The 21435-nt window shown below is 39.4% G+C and overlaps 1 protein-coding gene across 3 annotated transcripts in view; it reads left to right on the top strand.

Moving 5' to 3' along the window:
- NELL1 (neural EGFL like 1) overlaps positions 1-21435 on the top strand; it is a 279798-nt gene that overhangs the window by 121525 nt on the left and 136838 nt on the right. For all 3 annotated transcript variants that reach the window (XM_058806260.1, XM_058806261.1, XM_058806259.1), the window contains exon 13: positions 17509-17634. In XM_058806260.1, the coding sequence (XP_058662243.1) occupies positions 17509-17634 (126 nt within the window). The remainder of the gene's footprint in view (positions 1-17508; positions 17635-21435) is intronic.

Here is a 21435-nt window from a genome sequence, read left to right as displayed (position 1 = left end):
GTGTGCAGGTGTTCTAGTGCACCTCATGAGCAGGGTCTTGTCCTTAAGCCAAGGAAAATATCCTGTACCCATCATCCATGATGATGTGTCTTCCTTTTATTTTAAGTGATGGCACATTTATGGGGCATTTATCAGAATACAAGAATCTAGTACCTATTGGAAAACATCAAGATTTGTATAACCTAGAATCAGTGTCCATTCTGTGCTATGTAATTGTATTTATAAGAAATTTATATTTGTCTTCTTTTGTTTGGGAAGTCTTTATGGCCAGTGATTTCATTATTCCTGTATAGTTTTTTTCCTTCATGCTTTCTCTAAAACTGTTTTAACAGTTCTGGGATAGTTTAACAAGGTCAAAGCAGCATATGATTTTACCCTTCCAAAATCTTTGTGATGATTCAGAAGCAGAGTTCAGAGCATGTGACACATTGGGTTAGAAAATGTAAAATTAATAAATAGAAAGCTATTCAGAAAGCACTCTAAAAATGATGAACAGCTTGTAGAAACTGATTTATGAGGCAAGAACAGAAGTCAGATAAGTAGGGGTTGGTTGAATAGATGGGCTGAACGTGTCTTCAGATCTGTGCATGAGCAGAGAAGAGCTTTTGGTGCATTCAGGGCTGTGGACTGGACAAAAGAGGTGTTTTAGGGCTGTCAAGATAATAAGAGGGAGGAACTACAGAACAAAGTTGTTAAGATCTGTGAAAAACTGGAAGGTAAATAGAAACTGATTGTTTAAGAGAAAATTGTTTAAGAGAAAATATATATATATACACATATTCAGCTCTGTTAAGCTGGTCAGTCTGTTGTGTCAGTAGATTATTTCACTTCTGTTATTTGGGTTTATGAGAGCACTAGAGGAGGATGAGAAGCTTTATTGTGCATGATTTTTTTTTAAAAAGTCTTTTTAAATCTTGAATATCAAAGCTGTGTGAGAAAGCAGCGTGTGCTCTGCGTACAAGTCTTGTTATTGTGAATTACTAATTTTTTGTTGACATTTATTATACCCAGAAACAGGAATGCAGTCTAGATAGAAGTCACTCCTTTCCTTTGATTTCACAGAATGTCAAGTGAATTGACTCAAAAAAGTTGTGTTAAATGATGGGTTTATGCCTCAAAAGGTTTCAGTACCTCACTCACATTAATGAAAAACAATGCCTAATTAATTAAAATTGCACCTATCAGCTGTTAAGTGACAGTTACTAGCACCATTCTTAAGGTCTTAAGTGGAGTGGAAACTTGAAAAATCTTGATTTTGCCTTACCATAATAAATGTGTGTCTGATTCTTCATTCTTTAGTACATAAGACATAACAAACGTGGTGATAAAATTACTTACATTTTTTTAATGCTGAAGGAAATAAAATTCTTAGTGTACAATAAGTAAATTAAGTGGGTTGACCTCGGCTACCTGCCAGGTGAGTGCCAAACTGCTTTATCACTCCTTCCTCAACAACACAGGAGAGAAAACATAACAAAAGGCTCATGGGTCAAGGTAAGGACATGGAGATATCACTCAGCAATTAACATCATAGGCAAAACAGACTCGACTTGAGGAAATAAATTTAATTTACAGCAAATCAAATCAGAGTAGGACAATAAAAAAATAAGAACCAATTTAAATCTCTCCAGCCTCCCCTTTCCCAGTCTGAACTTTGCTCCTGGTTCTTCTACCTGCTTGCCCCAGGCAATAGAGGAGGATGTGGAATGGGAGTTATCCTCAGTCTATAACACTTTGTTTCTGCTATTCTTTCCTCCTCACACTCCTCCCCTGCTCCAGCATGGGGCCCTTTCTGCAGGTGAGAACTGTTCCAATGGGCTGCAGTTCCTTGTGAGCTGCTTCAGTGTGGGCCCCTTCTGTGGGGTCACAGGTCCTGCCACCAAACCTGCTCCAGTGTGGGCTCCTCTCCATGGGGGGACAGCTCCCAGCAGGAGCCTGCCCCATTGCTGGGTGTTCATAAAGTCACAGCTTCCTCTAGGGCATATCCACATGTTCTCCTGTGAGTGCCCTGCATGGGCTGCAGGTGGGTCTGTGCATCCCTGTGCCCTCCCTGCATGGGCTGCAGGTTGGTCTGTGCATCCCTGTGCCCTCCCTGGGCTGCAGGTGGGTCTGTGCATCCCTGTGCCCTCCCTGGGCTGCAGGTGGGTCTGTGCATCCCTGTGCCCTCCCTGGGCTGCAGGGTCACAGCTGCCTCACCAGGGGCTGCAGGGGAATCTCAGCTCCAGCTCCTGCAGCAGCTCCTGCCCCTCCTTCACCCTGCCCTGGGTGTCTGCAGGGCTGTTCCCCTCACATGTTCTCAGTCCTCTCTGCCAACTGCTCTCGTGCAAGGTTTTTACCCTTTCTTAAGGACACTCTCACAGAGGTGCTGCTGGTGTTGGTGATGGGCTCAGCTTGGGTCAGTGATGGGTCTGTCCTGCAGCTGGCAGGCCTTGGCTCCATGAATATGGGGGCTGATTCTGGCATCTTGTCACAGAGTCTACCCCCTGCTGCCAAAACTCAGTACAGTGAAATGAGGGTTTCTTTTCTGGACAGAGGCATGCGGTACACGTGACAGTGGCGTAAATTCTCAAATTCCCTTCCTGTACTTTCTCAGCAGAAGGAGCTGTTCTGTTTGTTTTGAGAAGGATGACCACCTTGAATGTGATACAAGGGTTTTGACTGTTGTGGAAAAGTGTGGAAAAGGCTAAGGGCAGGCTTGTTAGGTAAAGGAGTGAGAAGAAGCTGAGAAGCAAGAAGTTGATAAAGAGGTTTTTTAAGGCTGTAATTCAGGAGACAGAGAAGAAAGATAAGAGAACTTTGTAGTTAGACGAAGTAGTTTTAGAAAGTTAGTTGAAGTTACTGTAACTTTTTACTAATAATGTTATGTTGACTTATTGTGGCTAATAGAGTAGAAGAAGTATAAACAATTAGAAAGTGTATAAAAAGTTAGTTATGCTCAATAATAAAGAGTTGCCATCTGAGACTGCTTATGGTCTCTGCTTTGTGTCGTGACCGCCTTGACAGCAACAGAAAATTAATGTTCTGTGCTTTTCTCCTTTCAGTTTTACAGTCATCTTGGTCTTGTGTTCCAGCCCATCAGCAGCAGCTCTAGCCTGTCCATGTTGTTCTCTAACGTGTATGTGTATGTTAACATCCAGGCCCTTACTTCCCTCTTAAGCTCAGTTTCATCTCTTCTTTTCCCAACATTATGGAAATGTCTTTTACTTGTCAGCATTGTTAGTCTGAACCTTTTTTGAGATGCTCCCTTTGCTTTCCGTCAAAGGACAGACATCCATCATAAGGAGGGAAATAGAGGGAGTGGCTTCTCCCCTCACTCCTGTTTGCAGCAATCCTAGAAGTTCTGTTATTCCTCTTGTGGGTAAAGTGGAGGTTTTTGTGGTCATTGCCTTTCTGGAGGTGATTATTTGCTTGATGCTGTGGAGGAAAGCAAAATTCAGGATAGGGACACGTGCACAGAGCACAGGTTGGTGGAACAGCGTGCCTTAATGTACTAAAGTAGGAAGTCTTAGTTACTTTTTAAAACACATTTTTGTCTGGGATTTAAGCTTCATGTAGTACTCTGCAGCAACTGGGTGTGTTGGGGGACCAGGTCCCTCCAGTGCCTGCTAGCTCTCTTCTGCACTTGGCAGCTACAAATTCATATTTCCTCTTTTATGCTGGTGTAGGCATTGATTTGCATTGACGAGAGATTTGTGTTCTCAGTACCTTTTTCATTTACAAAAATTAGAATTTGGTGCAGGAAAAATCTCAGAGACTCTTCAAAGTAGGGTCTTTATTATATAATCTCATGAATGCTGTGGAGTAGGTTTGCTTTGACAATTATCCCTTCATGTTTGTCGAAGTCCCCAGCAGTGGGAATGTGTTTTCATGGCACCCTGTCTGGCTTTACTCTGTGTGTACTCTGTGGGTGACCTTGTGCTGTGTGCCACAATGTGGTGAGGTTACATTGCTGTTAATAAAAACTCAACAATAGCTTGAAATACATGTGGAGGGAGGTGAAAGCACTGGAAACCATTGGGATGAGGAGTATTTTGTATTGATTTTGGTATTGACTTTCTATCCACAGCTTGTCTAGTTTTGCTGTCTTTATTTTTTTTTTTATCATTTATTTACAACTAATGTAGAATTACCAATGAAATCAGGCCAGAATTTGCTTCTTAATCAAGATGGTGAAAATGCATTAGATATCTATAGAAGTTTCCATCTTTATATTGATAATGGGATCTCACATGGTTTTTATAATGGTTCTCTGCAGAGATAAAATACATGAAGGTTTCATCAACAGCAATTTAAGAGTTACTATTTTGCTATTAAATAAAGTTTAATCTAGCATAAAAATTTGAGTCAGAACACAGCAATTGGAATGAGTAATGCTCATTCAACCCTCCTTTTCTTTCTCTTCATTCAGGGTGAGATCTTTGTTGATTCACCTTCCTCTGCAGTGTACAAATAAGTACACACACACACAGGCTATTCAGTAGGTTGGTTCAAAGCCCATTTTCTGGGCTTTCAACAATTAATTATTAATTTCTGGGCTTTCTGCTAACCTTCCCTGGGATTACTTTAACCTATGTTAAAGTATGCCTTTGGCACTGCCCTGCTGTGCAGTCCTGTATTTCACAGAGAATTTTACTGGATTTTGGAAGAACTTTTGGTAAAAGCCAGCCATGGCCATACTGGAATTGAGTCTTATTGCTGATAACATGCTCTGAAATTTATGTAATGATGCTGGCAATAAAATAGTAATTCACATTCCAATTAGCAACTTAATGCTGCCTCTGTTCCCAACCTCTACTCCCAAAGGTGTGCTGTGTCCTGCAGATTAAACCCTGCTTCTGAAGGCTCAGGAAGCTGTTTGCAGGAGGGCAGGTGCCCCTCCAAGGTGTCCATTACAGCATGGAGGGAGCTGCACATCCCTCACAGTGACTGGCTCTGCACCCCTCTGCTCCAGCCTTTCTTGGTGCTCTGATCACTTGCCTTGGTGGAACCCAAGGGAACCTGTGAGTGTATTCCTCAGCAGCTGACACTGAGAAAGGAAATGTATCTAAAACATGGATTGTAAAACACCCTGTGATGATGGGCTATGTAGTAATTTAGATGAAGAGTTACTAAAAATGAAATATTAAGGACGTGAGTGTTCCAATTTCTTCTTTTTTTAACTGCAGCTAAGCCTGTGACAATGTTAGCAAAGGGGAAAGCATTAAATTACCAGTTCAATTTCATAGCCAAAAGCAAAGCAATTAAAATAAAATTAATCCTAAGTGTTGAGGCAGGACTTTAGGTTGCAGGTAAAGAATATTTTTATGATCAGCTGTTGGATTCCCCCCCACCCCCTCCTACTTGTTTCACCCCAGGTTATGCCTAAGGAATGCAGTACTGTTGCAGTCTCCAGACCAGAAATGCCTCTTTTAGTAACCAGTGCTATAAATCACACCTGATTATCATATTTGCTGATGAGAGATCCATCTTGCACTTTTCACTTATGTCAATTAGGATTGTGTTTATAAGGGAAAAATATTTATAATATCTAAAATTAGGTGGTTTTATTCTGCTGATGTTTCATTGTTTATTTTTACATTATAGATGAAATTAAATTTAAAAAGGCACAGACAATAACACTAGATTGCATAGCAAGGATGTGGAACACTGAAACGTGTTTAGCATGGCTCTGAGGGATCCTGGAAAGGAACTGTTTTGCAATGATCCATAATTTCCTTATCTGAATATGATATTAGTCTCTATCCTCTGTGGAACCTGATGAACAGGGAGTAATCTGGAGCCATGAAAATAAACCAGTAAATCCTCTATCATGTGGAAGCACCTGGTTAGAATGATGTGGCAGTGAGGAGGCAGTGCTGCCAGTTCAGCAGTGGTGATGATGACTCTGCCACTTCAGTGCTTCCTCATGGATTTTTTAGCAGAGCTGGATAGGGGAACAAGATGTGATGGAAACAGCTGAATAATGAATTGCTGAAAAGATGTTAAGAGAATGATTAGGAAAATGAAGGCCATAAATAGAGAAGATAGGGCACAGTTGGTGCTTGGCAGCGTGGGACAATATTGTTCTGCACAAATAGTCCTTGAGTGAAAAAATTACTTCAGTGCAAAATTGTGGAGTATTCATTTGAAATGATTTTTGCTACTAACATATTATCTGTCTCATTTATTATAACAGTATATACCTAAAGCCATTATAAAATACTAGACTAGTAGTTGTCCAGGGGCTTTTTTCAAGCATGATAAAGACACCACCCCAAAAAAGCTCCATGCAGTTTTCATAAGCATTTAATTTTTCAGAGAGCTACAGCATCCTTCAAAATGCCACAATAAAATGTTGCTGTGGGCACAGGGATTCTAGATCAATTACATGGGCAGCCTTCTCCAATTTATCATTTGAAGATAGCATCTGTGTGGATTTGAAAGAGTAAGCCAGTCAATATGGCAGGATGTATATAGAAGGAGAAAAACTGGCTAAGAGTATTGGGCAAAAAATAGAGAGTGAAAGAAAAATGGTTGATGGTGGCATAAGATACATGCTGATGGAATGAGATATTTAGGATAATCACTCTCAGTATAGTGGCATGAAGAAAGAATTGCTCATTTTGAAATAATAATCCATTGTTCAACCCCAGCCATTAGTAAAATAAGATGGAGGGGGTTGAAAAGGTAAGGTATGAGCTGAATGAAAATGGATGGAGTTATTCCAATGTATTGTACTGCTTGGCTAATACAGGTAAATGGAAGATTAGAAAAAAAACAGACCCTCATCTCTTCCCTTCCACCCTCCCTCTGTGTAAGCATCCACTGGTATCTCTCAGAGTGTTTGGAAAGATTAAAAAATAACACTAAATAAGGAGGTGAATCTGTTACAGAAATCCTGCATGCCTTTTTGGATAGCAGAATTTGTTTCATCAGTGCTTGCTGAGATCCAGGAGTTTCCTTCAAAAGTGAAATCAAAGCTAAAGCAAGCCTGGCTTTGGGAGTACATTTATGTAGTAAAGAAGGAGCAGTCATTCTAGGGAACAGAGCTATTTTCCTGAGGAGGAGGTGATTATTTTGCTTTGTTTTCTAATGGGCAGTAATATATTTGTGAGCAGTAGCAGCATAACCTTTTATTTGCAGTAGACTTATGTAATGGTGACTCTTACAGCTAAGCATGCAGTAGTTTGGTTTAGAATGAATTTTTGTGCATTAAGAGCCTTTGAAGAAGAAAAATGGGTGAAAGAGTGGTACTAAGGGAGAGTACTACTGAGGGAGAGTAGTCCAGTTAGATTTATTACATATAACTCTTCCCACCTCTTTCCCTGGGGTAATTTGGTGAGGTTTCTGTCCTGGGTTCTAGCCAGGGGAAAGCAATTAGGTCCCTCTGTGTCCCAGGGAAGCAAATTGTGAGCACCACTTCTGTAAGGGAAGGGGCTTCCCACATATTGACATATTTGCTGGTCTGCATGGGTTTGTGAGGGAACAGGCTCAGATCAGAGCCTGCCGTTGGTCCAGGTTTCAGCAGGGGGGTGGTGGGGAGGTGTCCAAATCCTGATTGCAAACCCCAAAGCTTGCAGCAGATTGCAAACCCCAAAACTTGCCCCTGATAGCAAACCCCAAAGCTTGCAGCTGATGGCAAATCCTGATAGCAAGCCCCAAAGCCTGCAGCTGATGGCAAACCCTGATAGCAAGCCCCAAAGCCTGCAGCTGCCCAGAGATATGCTGTGCTGGCAGAGGGTGACAGGATAGCTCACCATTTACTGTTTGCCTTACCAAACCATCTTGGGGGGAAAGGATTTGTGTGATAAGCCTTTTTTCCCCCACTATCTTCTCCTCAGCTGCTGGGAGATTCCCAAAACATCTCCTGCTTTCTAGAAAAGATATACACCATACCTGAGGCAGGACAGGGAAAGCCAGTGGTTTCTGATGTTTTCTGTGCTGTTTAATTTCTGTTGCACTGCCAAATGTGATTATTATGGTGAATTTAAGCAATATTTTCTTTATTGGCTACATGTCACAATGCCTATGCAAGCATTTATTATACCTACAAGGATGACGCTTAGGAACACCAACATTTTGTTTATCACATTTGTAGAAATGTTTATTTATTCCTAAATTAGCACTTGCAGAGTAGCCTTAAGAAAACTTCTCTTCTAAAAAAGATAACATGTCTAAGTATGATTATTTACTAACTTTGGAAAAGTATGGCTGATGGATGAAAGCATTTACAATGTGAAATATTGAACACAATATCTTTCATAAAAATAATAAAAAGAACAGCAATTTTCGAGCCGTTTTAAGATAAAATATGTATGAAAAAAACCCTAACATCATTATGAGACTTACAGCTACATGGGTTTATTTCTCATTCAATATTTTTATGAGAGAAGCTTTCAAAATGCATTCTATTTGAATGGCATTCTTTTTCTGAGCTTCTCTCTTACCTTTCACTGAATTTAGCTGTCCCCTGCTGCACAGTGCTTGGCACTATTGCCAGGACCATGGCTCTGACTGTGGGGAGAGAGATCCCAGATCTCTGCAGGTCTAGGGTGTAGTGCAGTTCTTGGAGATACAGCCACTGCTGTATTTCATGTGACCCCCGAAATCTCTACAAAGAGCAAACAGCTTCTCCTGCAAAGTTCTGACTCCCACCAGCTCCTGTAGGGCCAGCCCCAGTGGGATTATAGGGGATTATAGGGGATTACCTCCACTTTAGTTCAAGTGGTCTGGTTGTAATGAGCAGCAGAAGTTGCAAAGGGTCACAGAATGGTTTGGGATGGAAGGGGCCTCACAGAGCACCTATTTCCAGCTGCCCTGCCATGGCAAAGTGTCACAGACATCCTTTCATGAAAATCCTTTCCTTAGGATTTTTTCTCCTGAGAAGCTGAGAGCCCTCAGGAACACAATGTGAACAATGATTATCTGCTGCTGTGGAATGCAACAGGTGCATCTGTGACTGGTCTTATGTGGTTGTTTGTAATTAATGGCCAACCACAGTCAGCTGGCTTGGACTCTCTGTCCCAATCACAAATCTTTGCTATTCATTCCTTTCTATTCTTAACTTAGCTAGGTTTCTGAGATAAACTTTTTCTTCTATTTTTTTAGTATAGTTTTAATGTAATATATATAATAAAATAATAAATCAAGCCTTCTGAACATGGAGTCAGATCCTCATCTCTTCCCTCTTCCTAAGATCCCTGTGAACATGGTCACAGGAAAGGACACCTTCCGCTAGAGCACCTCCAGGGACGGGGCACCACGACTCCTCTGGGTGTGCTGCTCTTGCCTCACCACCCTCACATGGAAGAATTTCTTCCCAATGTCCAATCTAAGCCCACCCTGTCAGTTTGAAGGCTCAGAATGAAGCAGTTTCTCAGTATTTCTCCCAGGCTACATGTCATTACATCTTGCTCTTTTCAGAGCACTTAATGCAGTTCAAGAGGCAGCAGTCATCATTGTCTTTTTTTTTTCCTTTCTGAAGGACACCAGGTCGTTTCCCTGAAATACAAAATTCTTACTTCAAGTAGCTGCTGGTATTCCTGAGTATGTTCAAACACCTGGGGGTGTTAAAGAGCATGTCTGCCATAATGTCCATGAGAGGATGCAATGAGTGTTCCTCAGAATCCAAGAATCCCTCCCAGCAGTGTCCTCAGAGGCATCACTGATCTGCCTTGATGGAGTGCAAGGGGCCAGGGAGCAGCTGGAGAGCAGGGAAGGAAGGTGGCACTGCCTTGGGTAAAAGTCCTGAGTGCTGCTGGCCAGGCAGACCCCAAAATGAGAAAGGGCTTGCTTGGTCTCTCATAGGCCACTGAGGGGAAGAGCAAATCCAGCAGTGTCTTTAAAGAAAAATCCTTACACCCACTCAGGCACACTTCTTAGTAGCCTGTTCTGCTGCTGTGCATTCTAAACAAAAATATCAGTGTAGTTTCAAAGAGTAATTAGAAGGAAAAAATGAAAAGGCTTGAGTAATCCCAGATAAAGCAATCTTTTTAAACTTCACTTAGTTCTAAACATCACAGCAGCTGCTACAGCAGAACAAGCAGAATTTTGACTTGTTTTTCCTAGTTGCTTTGGCATGTTGGAGCGAATGACTGAGCTGCTGCTGTTAGCCAAAACCTGTTTCCCCAAATGTTTCATTCTGCTTTCTGTGATTATTTTTAATCTGCATTCTCTTAAGCTGTGTTATCATATGTGAATTCTGGCTGCCTATTTTTTAAAATAACTTATTTGCAACTGTCAGAGATACCTTATGAATAAATTATCAACCATCCCTAAGAGCTATAGCTGCAAACATTTTAAAGAAAGTATTAAGTCTGTGAACATTTTCTATTAATGTATTTATCAAATGAATGCACTTAGGGTTAAGAAAACAGTTCCTTTATGTTAAAAACAACACCACATCACTTATCTTTTCTTTGGCATTAACACATCAATGGCAGCTTTTGAACTGATTGAAATGATCTTTTAGGAGAGCTTCAATTTAAATAAACTGGTTTTATCCTAAGAGATCTCAAGGTTCTTTGGGACCATGCCACCAAACCAGTGCACATAATTTTCTAGTGTAATGATGGAAAGCACAAAGGAGAGTGGAGCTGCAAATTTTCAGTTTTCCTTAGAGAGGGGCAGAATTTAGTAGTGTAATAAAAGGAAAAAACTAGTTGCTGAGAGGGACACTGGCTTGTCTGAACAGCAAGGTTTTTAAAGGGTTGAGTGCTGCCCTTCAAGATAGGATTGTGTTGTTTTGAGGAATGATGACCAAAAAAGACTATAAATGGAATTCTCTGATTCCAGAGAATTCCAGAGAGTCAGGGAATTGGTCAGATCACTGCAGATTCAGGTTATGCAAATCAATTTTTTAAAAATGTTCATTTTTTCAGCAAAGAAATCATAACCTCAAGCAAAGAGGCTGATGAATTGTGTATTATTGTAAGCAATAACAAGGATGGAGTAGGGATTGTGTTGTACCTAGGCAATATTTTGACATCTAACGCTTCCCTTGGACAGATTTTAGGAAACACCCATGTTCCTGGGCTGTTCACTACTGTAGCTGAGACACAGGTAGCAAAATGTTGTGATCTCTTTTTGAGAATAATCAATTGCTTCCTTGAGTGTGGATGGTGAAAGTATTTAAGCTTAATACTGTTGAAATAAAACCCAGAAACCTTTACCTGAATTTTTATTTTTGTCCTTCTTTTTTGGGGGAATGGTTTTTTTGGCACTGGTCTGCACTGGAAAGTGTGACTGTTCAAGTGTGATTTGCACATGAATGTGTGCTTTAAAATATTTATTTTTTTAGTTGTTTAACCTGATAGTTGTACAGTTTCCATCCCTAGAGCAGCAGTTAGAGAGAAAGCAGATTTGGAATATTGATACTCTGATCATAAAGTGGGTACATCAATGGAAAGCACTTTTCTGCTGTGTGCAGAGGAAGAGGCTGCACCCTTTTAATGATGCTCTAAAAGTCAAAGTGATAATGCTTCCTGATATTATTATATTGATAGTTATTCTATTGCCTTTGGATTCCCAGGTGATGCTGCACCAGCCCTAATTTATGAATGCATTTTTCACTAGTTAGTTCCTTAATGACATTAGGCTAATATTTCTCAGCCTTGTTGAAAGGGACATTTTTCTTTGGCTCATCTGCTCTTCTCTTGGGCTCTCGGCCTGCCTCTGAATGGGCAGCAGCTCCATCCCCGAGCAGAGTTGTACTGCTGCCCTGCCTTGGAGGAGATGGATTGCTACCAAGGAAGCTGCTAAACAGTTGTTGGTAAAAGGTTTAAGGCTAGCCTAAACATTTGCTGCCAGTAATGAGTCTCTTCTTACTCAGGCACTGGGGGAGGCTGAGCTGCTGCCAGCCCATGGGGAACTGCTGTGTCTGCTGCTTTATGGCTCGCTGAGGGGTCTGGGGCACAATTTGGGAAACCAAGTCTGTGCTAAAGATAAAAACCAGGTGTGGGGTATGTTAGATGCATGGGATGTGTGAGAAAGGAGACAGGCAGAGGCAGGATGAAAAGGGAAAATAGAAAGGGAAGTGGAGCTGAAGTCAAGTGAGTTTGACAGTGGAAAGGAGAGCAGGGAGGGCAGGATCAGGGAGAATCTGGAGAGCCAGCAGGTATAATGACCAAGGAGCAGCTTAGTGCAGTGAAAATGGCATGTGTTCATTTTAGCATAAGCACAGGGTGGCTGAAATTTTAGGACCTGTCTCGTGCTCCAGTACTGCTGTGCTCTGCTGTTTTGGACACTTCATTGATATGATTCCGTCAGCTTGTGAACATACTTTAAGGTTTGACATTACTTAAATAGTAACACTGTTTGGTTTCATATTTTTAAAAACTCTGATTATGTAGACCAGGTCTAATACTATTCAAGTCAACTCATAGTGCTGGCTGGAATCAAAAGAGGGGAGGGGAATCTTCCCCCACATTAATAATCATGAATCAGACATCAGAGCTTTCTGCAAAGCTGGGGTTTTTTTCCCTGTTTTTGATTTTCTGCCTTTGCTTCCCTACAGAGTTCCCAAAAATTCTAATTTTGTTTGGTATAGTCCCCAGCTGTAAAGTGAGTAACTGGGAGATAGCTGCAAATAGAATAATTGATTATGATAAAAAACATAATCTGTTGCTGCTCTAGAACACTTCATAGTTTGTTTCATTTTGTTTTGATTTATATGTTACTGTCTTTCAGTAGTTAAACTGAAAAGGAAGCCCCAGACAACAGGTGAAGACAAAACTGGTGTGTAAAAGGATTATTGTTAAGTGCATGGAAAGAGTGGTGTACAATTCCAGAGGCAGACAGTGCTTTGTTTCAAAATTTTTCCCTATGGTTATTACAGGACTAACAGTTTAAAAAACAATAATTCCATTTCACCTTGGGCTGAATGGACAAAACTCCCATTGCCATCCATAGGTATTGGATGAAATTCTTTACAGCTGAAATTAGTTTGGTTTGATGTGACTATTGGGGAGGACAAACAGTAGAGAGATGCTCTAGTTGAGATCTGGTGTCTTGTTGTCATATTTAAACATTACAGATATGTAATAATAGGATTCTAAATCAAGCATAGAGAGAGTTAAGTGGTTTGGACAGTTAGTGAAGTACATTTGCAGATGAGAAAACCTCTTTGCTTGGTTTCCATGGTTGAACACCATTTGTATTGCCTTCCCCTCCCACCTGGTTTTGTTGGTTGGTATGAGGTGCTCACCTGTCAGGTGCTGAGCAGGCAGCTCCTCTGAGATAGTGTCCTTGTGTTTTATATCCCAGTGTGCTCACAGCACTGCAGAGTGCCCTGGCACAACCAGTGACAGGCATTTTCATTTATTATTGCCTCTGAGCTCACGTTCTCTGTTTATTGCAGCAGGGTCATGGAGATGGCTAATTAGCTACAGGGTGTGTAAGGAGAGCTCTGCACTGATGGTGAGCCCTGTTTCACTGGCTGCTGAGGAGACACTGAGCCCAGGGGTGTCCCAGCCCCTTGCCAGGCCAGCCCAGACCTTGCTGAAAGCTGCAGCCCAAGTGTCTCTGTTGGTGCAGAGTGTGAGCTGATGGAGGTGGAAGCTGCTGATATGAGCGTGATAATTATGCTGTGTCAAGTCTCATTTTAAAGACCATAAGTATACCTTTTTAAAAGAAAAACAAACTACTTCACCAGCCTAGAGAGAAGCATAAATCATGTATTTTTGTCACCTCCAAAGACCAGTAGAAGATGAGCTTTAATATTTCAAATGCGACAAGCAATCCATACACATGAATCACAATTTGAGCTCCATTACAGCTGAGCTGATATATACCACTGTGTGCTTTATGGATTTTACTCTAACAATATTAAGTAAAAACCCAAAGCTTTTTGTGATGAATTCCTAACCTTTTACAAGTATTTGTAGCACTTTGGTCCAGAGCAACAGATTTAGTGTTGCCCTACAGGCTTTAATAAGAAAATTCTGTTGCCAGTTTTGACCTCTCAATATTGTTCTCTCTAAAGAAAATGCATGTATTAGTGAAAGGCTAATACTGCAAAGGTAAAAGAAAATCTGAAATGCTGAAAGGGTTTATGGAAAATGTAACCCCTAAAGATTGCAAAGACAAATAAATGAACAAAGTTTGAAGAGACAGATCTTTTTTGGTTTTTTTTTTTTTTTTTTTTTTACTTCTGCTTCCTTTGTTAGGCTCAGGCTTTTTCTTCCTGGGTTCTGGAACTTCTGCAGCGACCCAGTGCCAGATTTTCTCAATTCTTCTATTTATAGTCAAGTCATCACTTGAAGTCGTTAGTCTCCTTTTGAGATACTCTCTCATGGCAATATTTTCATAAAGGCAGTGAATTTTCTTTTTATCTCTGGGTATTCTCATATTTTTTGTTGCAGCAACCTGGGCTGTTTTTGCAATGAATCTAAGTTTGAATTCCTTCACCTTTGAGACTTTTAATCCTCTCACTTCCCCTTGGGGGAATAAAGAGAAGTGTAGTGAGGGAGCAGGAGATGAAGGGTAGTGCATAAGGTTAATTTTCAGGTGAATTGGTTGCTGTTTTGACATTCTTGCTTTCTTTGCAGACCTCTTTTCATTCCTTTTCCTTTTATGCTGGAAAATTATTAGATATGCAAGAGCAAAACTCCTCAAAGCTATGCTCCAAAAGCCTATTAAAAATAGTCTGCAAGCAGATCAGTGTGAACACACGTCAACACCTGAGAGTTTCCCAAGTGGCTCACGCACTCAGTGGTGTGATAACAAGACATGTGGGAGGATTTTTCCTGGCTTTTATCTTTCCTATACTGATGCTCCTGACTTTTTAAAATTCATTTCATCAAGTGGCACTGCAACTGAAACAAGAGAAATGCAAGAATGAGATAGTTTAAGGTGTTTGCAGTGGTATACAAAGTATTTTGCCTCCAAGCCATCATTTCTAATTCATCCCAAGTTGGCAGCAGTCAGAAAGTGCTGCCAGCTGCCAGCTGTTTGCTGGCCAGCATGAAGAGATTTAGCTGGTAGCTCCTGCTGGACAGATGTCTGTAATGCAGAAAGTGTGAGTGTAGCTGGCATGTGTTTCATTTGCAGGGCCTGGAAAGTGGGGGTGCATCTCAACTGCAGCTGCCTCACTTTAGGAAGGTTAAACAAGATACCTGGTTTTAGGTAACCATGAGCTCAGCATGTGCAGAATTAAACTCCCCCACCCCATTCTGGGACCTAATGCTGATGTTTTGGTGCTGTTTCCAAAAGCACTGTGTGGAGGGAGAAGGGATGCTGTAGATGGGGTGCAGAGGGGTGTGACAGGAGGCTGCACTGTGGGGTGACCACTCCATCAGCCAAGGGGGTTCTTCAGCTGTGCTGGCAATTGATGCTTTCCAGACTGTGAGCAATCAATAACAAAAGGAAAGGAATGGGAGGAAAAAAATGTCTCTGATTCATCTTTCTTTGTGCTGGACCTATGTAACACTAGAATTAATATTTTGAAAACCATGAATTACTTCATGTAAAATCTGTGCTGCTAAGCAGAAAATCCATCCTGCTGAGAAAAAAATAAAGAAAATTCTTCAGTGTAATATCTGGTTTTGTCAAAAAGGAAGGGAAAAGATGTTACAGTTTACAATATGACAGAGCTTTGAGATATTTAAACAGGCACGTAAATGAGAGGTTTGAGTCACTGTTGTGAAAACAGTTTTGGATTTTGGATTTGCAGCAGCAATAGAGATTGCTTAAGCAGAAACATGAGGTCAAGATTTTGCTGCTCCTTAATAATGTTTTCTTTTGCTTTGACATGATGCAAACCATAAAATGGGCTTAGGAGACTGGCTCGGTCTCCTTGTGCGACATGGGGAGGTGGCAGAGCCCTGGCCAGTCCCTCCTGCAGCAGCTGCGTGTCCAGGGCATTGCCAGAGCCCTTGGGTGAGGCTGGAGGGGTGCAGAGCTCACTGCTCACCTGGGCCCCGGGATCTGCCCTGGCAAACCCTGCGTGGCACATCTGAGCAGCCCTGCCGCTGGGACCACGCTGTGTGGAGTCACGGTGCCTTGAGGAGTTAGCATCTTCAGTGGCGCACACTGTGCTTGAAAACCGCATCAGGTTTTGGTTTTTAACATTGCAAAAAAACCCCAAAATGTATGTGTTGCTTTTCCAGAATGAAAAAAGAGAAATAGTGTTTCATGAAGAACAGTGGGAAGGAACACATTGCTATGATACAGGAGTTTTAAGGAATTTTCTTACTGAAATTTATTTATTTAATTATTAAATCTATTGTTTATAGATTTGTCTATATTTATAGATTTATTGATGTTATAATCTATATATTATATATATTATCTATATAAGATAAAATTATATTATGTATATATTATCTTATGTATTATATATTATCTATATATTAGATATATATTAAATATTATAATATCTATATTATATATATATGTTACATCATCTATATATTAGATAAATTACATATAATATATTAGATATATATCTATATATATTAGATACATTATATATATATATTAGATACATATATTTTTATTAATAATCGATTACCTATAGAATATCTATATTATTAACTATATATTTATATATTTATATCTTGTTTATAGATTTTTATATAATCTATTTATTTATTAAGTCTATTTTAAGAAGTATTTTAACTGAATTTGCCTTGTTTACCAGTACTAGCATTTAAACAGATTGCCTTTGGCATTGGAAATGGAATTTATTTTCTGTAATGTCATGTTATTAGATATATATTATATGTAATTTTATTATATATAAATATTATATTATATATTAGATACTTTATATAGATAATATATTAGATCTATATCTCTATATATTAGACATTATATATAATATATTAGATATATATTATTAATAATAATATATTTATAGATCATCTATATTATTAGTGATATATTTATATATTTATATCTTATTTATAGATTTTATATAATATATTTATTTATTCATTAAATCTATTTTAAGAAGTATTTTTTACTGAATTTGCCTTGTTTTTCAATACTATCATTTAAACATATTGCCTTTGGCATTGTAAATGGAATTTATTTTCTGTAATGTCACGTTATTAGATATATATTATATGTCACTTTATTAGATGTATATTATATTATCTATATATTAGATGCATTATATCTATATATATTAGATATATATCTATATATATTAGATACATTATGTATATTAAGTACATTATATATATTAGAGACATTATATATATTTATCTATATATTTTTAGTAATAATCTATTATCTATAGATTATCTATATTATTATTGATATATTTATAGATTTATCTGTTATTTATAGATTTTATGTAATCTATTTATTTATTTATTAAAACTATTTTAAGGAATATTTTTTACTAAATTTGCCTTGTTTTTCAGTACTAACATTTAAACAAATATGTTTAAATTTAAACAAATGTGTTTAAACTGCCAAAGGCAATGGCCTTTGGCGTTGCAAATGGTCTTTATTTTCTGTAATGCCACGTTATTCATTTTGCTGAGCCTGACTGCAGCTTCCCTGGGTGTTTGTGCCCTGCAGACATTGATGAGTGTGCTGCCAAGATGCACTACTGCCACGCCAACACGGTGTGTGTGAACCTGCCTGGCTCCTACCGCTGCGACTGCGTCGCGGGCTACGTGCGCGTGGACGACTTCTCCTGCACAGGTGAGCTTCAGCTGCAGCCCAGCGCTTGTCCTGGGGAACTCCCACCTTCTGTCCAGTCCCAAAGGCCACCCAGCAGCTGGCCCTTTGCCGCGATGACATTTGGGCACGGGTAGGGTGGGCGAATGTGGTAGGAAGTGCCTTTCCCCTGTGTGGGCCCTTTGGGGTTAGCTTGGGAGGTGGCTGAAGAAGGCCACTGAAGGCTCTTGCAGCCAAGACACAGTCCCTGCCTGTCCCACGTCTGCCTCTGTGCAAGGGGTAGGGGCTGAGATCATATGTGCTGTGAGGAGAAAGAAAACTGTGGTATTTGAGGTCCCCAGGACAAAGGAGGAATTGAGAATCTGACTTCATGTTCTCAGAAGGCTGATATGATATGATATGATATGATATATTATATGACATGACATGATACGATATGACATGATAGGATAGAATGCTATATTAAAACTATACTAAAGAAAGAGAAGGATACAGACAGAAGGCTAGACAAGAACAAATAATAAAAACTCGTGACTGACTGCTCAGAGTCCGACACAGCTGATGGTGATTGGCCATTAAGTAAAAACATGAAGCCAATCAAGCAACCACCTGTTGTTGAAACAGACCACATTCCAAAGCAGCAAACACAGGAGAAGCAATCAGATAATTATTGTTTTCCTTTTTCTCTGAGGCTTCTCAGCTTCCCAGGAGAAGAAATCCTGGTGATTTTTCAGAAAATATGACAGTGACATAAGACTTCATCAGCTGTGGTCTAAAACTGGTTAGTGGATTGAAACATGAGAAGTTACCCAGGAGGAGAAGCTTTCTGGACAGAGCTGAGACAAACATGCAACAAAAGGAAAACTGAAATGTGTAAAGTTCTTAAATCCAGTTATTGTTAGGTGGTTTGGAAATTGTTAATGCTGAGAATTAAAGTCTCAGGAACTATGACATGTTGTTTAGAAAAGACAGCAAGTGGGTAGCATTAGACAATGAATCTAGTTGGTGTTTTTAAAGGTATCTGTCTGCAAAATGAGCTCCAAAAATTCCCAGTGGAAAGTAGGTAGGGCCTCATTTCCATTTAGGGGTTTTTAAGAGACCTTCTCTGGGAGTCTCAGAAAAATGTGAGAAGCTGCTGAACTGCTCATCCCAATATTTATTTGAATAAAATCTTTCAATGACAACGCTCCAGAAAGTCTGATTTTGGGATTATTTTGATGGTACACCTGTCATGCAAAGGAGGAAAATATTAGGTAGGTTTATTGAAATGGATATAAATCAGCTTGACACATGTTTAGAATGGTGTTGGGTGAGCTGTTCTCTGAAGTGGAAAGATAGAACAGGAATATTCAATATCAGAATGATTTTCAGCCTGGAATAACTACATTGTAATGCATGTTATCCTTAGGGAAGGTCATAGGAAACATTGACTTTCGTGATGACAGCATGTCTTTTAGCTAATATTATATGCTTTATGAAACTGTAGGAAAGTCCTGCCCACCTCTTCAGAGATGCTGATACTAAACAGCTGTCGAGAAGCTGATTTTTATTTTGCCCAAAGAGTCATTATTTCTGTGTAATCTGTCTCTTTTCACTTTCTCTTGATCTTTTACAATGTGACATGACAGATTCAAACCTTAAATTCTGTGCTGTGTGAGGTATCAACCTTCACAGTGACAGGGAGACTGCTTTTGATAATCTGACTCTTTCTTTTCCATCTATGCTCAACTAATTTCCTAATGTGCCTTTCTTTCCAGCAGGGCACTATCATTAGGCATGCAAAGGGTTGAGAAGGAAAGGTATTTGTGATGATACACCCAGAGAGTGTGAAATAGCAAGACAAGTTGCTTGACAGTAATGAGAGAACATTCACTTAAAGTGCATGCACACAAATAATCCAGAGCAGGTAAAAGAACAGATAATGGAGAGAGAGAGACAACTATTTCTTGCAGGTTTATTGTCTTGCAAAAACCACTTCATTTTTGACGTGGTCGTTAAAAAGCACAGCAAGTGTGTTGCATAGATCAGGAGAAACTTGGTTCATTGCCTGTTGTATTTAGAAGTAAGTGTTTGTTATAGTATTAAATAGAATTAAGATAAATACTGTGCAATAGAAGCACTGATCCTGTCTTTGTATTTCTCATTATGCTTAAACAGACTTCTTGCAGTAATAGTAACGATTAAAAAAAAAGCAATAAGAAAACCAGGCAGCTAATACTTAAGTAATTTCCCCTTATACTGACAACAAATGTTTAGCAGGCACCATAGACTGTAGCTATTACTCAGGTCTTTAAAATTTTGTTACTCTTTGTTCAAACCGAATAGATGAGAAATCTTCTTGCTATTGAACCATGTATTTGAAGACAAATCTGAAAGCCTGAGATGGGTTGGTGTTTTGAATAAAATTGTGTGTGTATTGGGTAAGGCTCCGATGGGCTCAGGATAAAGATGAAGTTTCAGATGAAAGTGCTTGAGGCACATGCATGGCATTGCAGGTATTTTGTACACTGCTGAGCCTAAAGCAGAGTTTTTCTACAGAGCAGGAGATCTCTTGTTTTGGGCAGCCTGAGTCTAGTTCATCAAGGTATAAAGGCATTTGCAGCTGAGCAGATCCTGAGTGTGGCTGATATGCTTGGTGGCTGATACTCCGGCTCTCAAAGCTTTCAAAAGGTGGAGAGTATGGAAGGTGTAAATCTCTATGTGGATGGTGTAGATCAGAAACAATTTTTAAGCTGAATGAAATGTTTCCATTTGATATTGAGGGGGTTTTATCTTTGTAAAAGGAAATGGAGTGATTGCTGAAATGCTATGTCAATTTGAATTGAGCAAAATGAAATTCGTTTGGATATTGCTGAATTTTATATATGCTGCTTCCAGTATTTTCTTTAGAGCACTGGATCTTAGTGAAATTAAACTAATTTGTACAGGCTTGATGTTGCTGAAAGTTTTTTCCTGAAACAAATTTTGCATAGTAGTTTCCAACTGTGCAGTAGAAACTTCTGTGGTTATCAATAAGGAGCTGCTGTGCTGGAAGATGTGCTGATTGCACAGAAAATGCACTCATACAAACAGAGTGACTAAAACATTATTCTGGATGAAGTCTACCATGATATTAAACTCTCACCTATGACTGAAAATCAAGTGCTGACTATTTTGATAAATAATCAGTGTTCAGTCTCATGTAAGGAAAAGACCTGGGATGATGAGACAGATTAGTCAGCCTAGCAATAACTTCAGCCTGTGCTCACCAAGAAAGGAACATCAGTGGTTTTCTGCTTACCTGTTCCTAGGGCTTTGTGCACTGAATGTTAATTAACTTGTTGATGGTTTTATTAAGAAGAGCTACCCTGGAATAGGAACCTGCTTTTCAGTCTCTTCCTGTGGCACTGACAGGTTGTTTATCTGTTCTCTAGTAAATCACAGTCTTGTCCATTCTGAAACTGGCAGGAAGATTTGCTGCTCCAGATGTTCTCATTTGCTGGAATCTACTGATTTAAAGCATTTGATTGATTCTCACATGTTTTTACCTTGGTTGCTTGTTGAAAAATAAGTTCTCTTGGGTTGCTTTCCTATAACACAGCAGTTTGGGAGTTTGCTTCAGAAGTGCATTATTTCATTTTGTGCTTTTAAAATCCTTACAAATTACACAATAAGAATATAATACTTTTATTTTTGATGGGCTTCATCTGTTCTCTGGTGTCATGTTAAAAATTCATGCATATGATTTTCTCTTGTTTGAAACTGGAATACATATTTCCTAAATCTCACTGCCATTCAATCAAGTATGCTAATGCTTTTTCATCTTAATAAGCTATAAGTTACCTG

Source organism: Ammospiza caudacuta, chromosome 6 (genome assembly GCF_027887145.1).
Source record: "Ammospiza caudacuta isolate bAmmCau1 chromosome 6, bAmmCau1.pri, whole genome shotgun sequence".
NCBI lineage: Eukaryota > Metazoa > Chordata > Aves > Passeriformes > Passerellidae > Ammospiza > Ammospiza caudacuta.
This window is presented reverse-complemented; position numbering and strand designations above follow the sequence as displayed.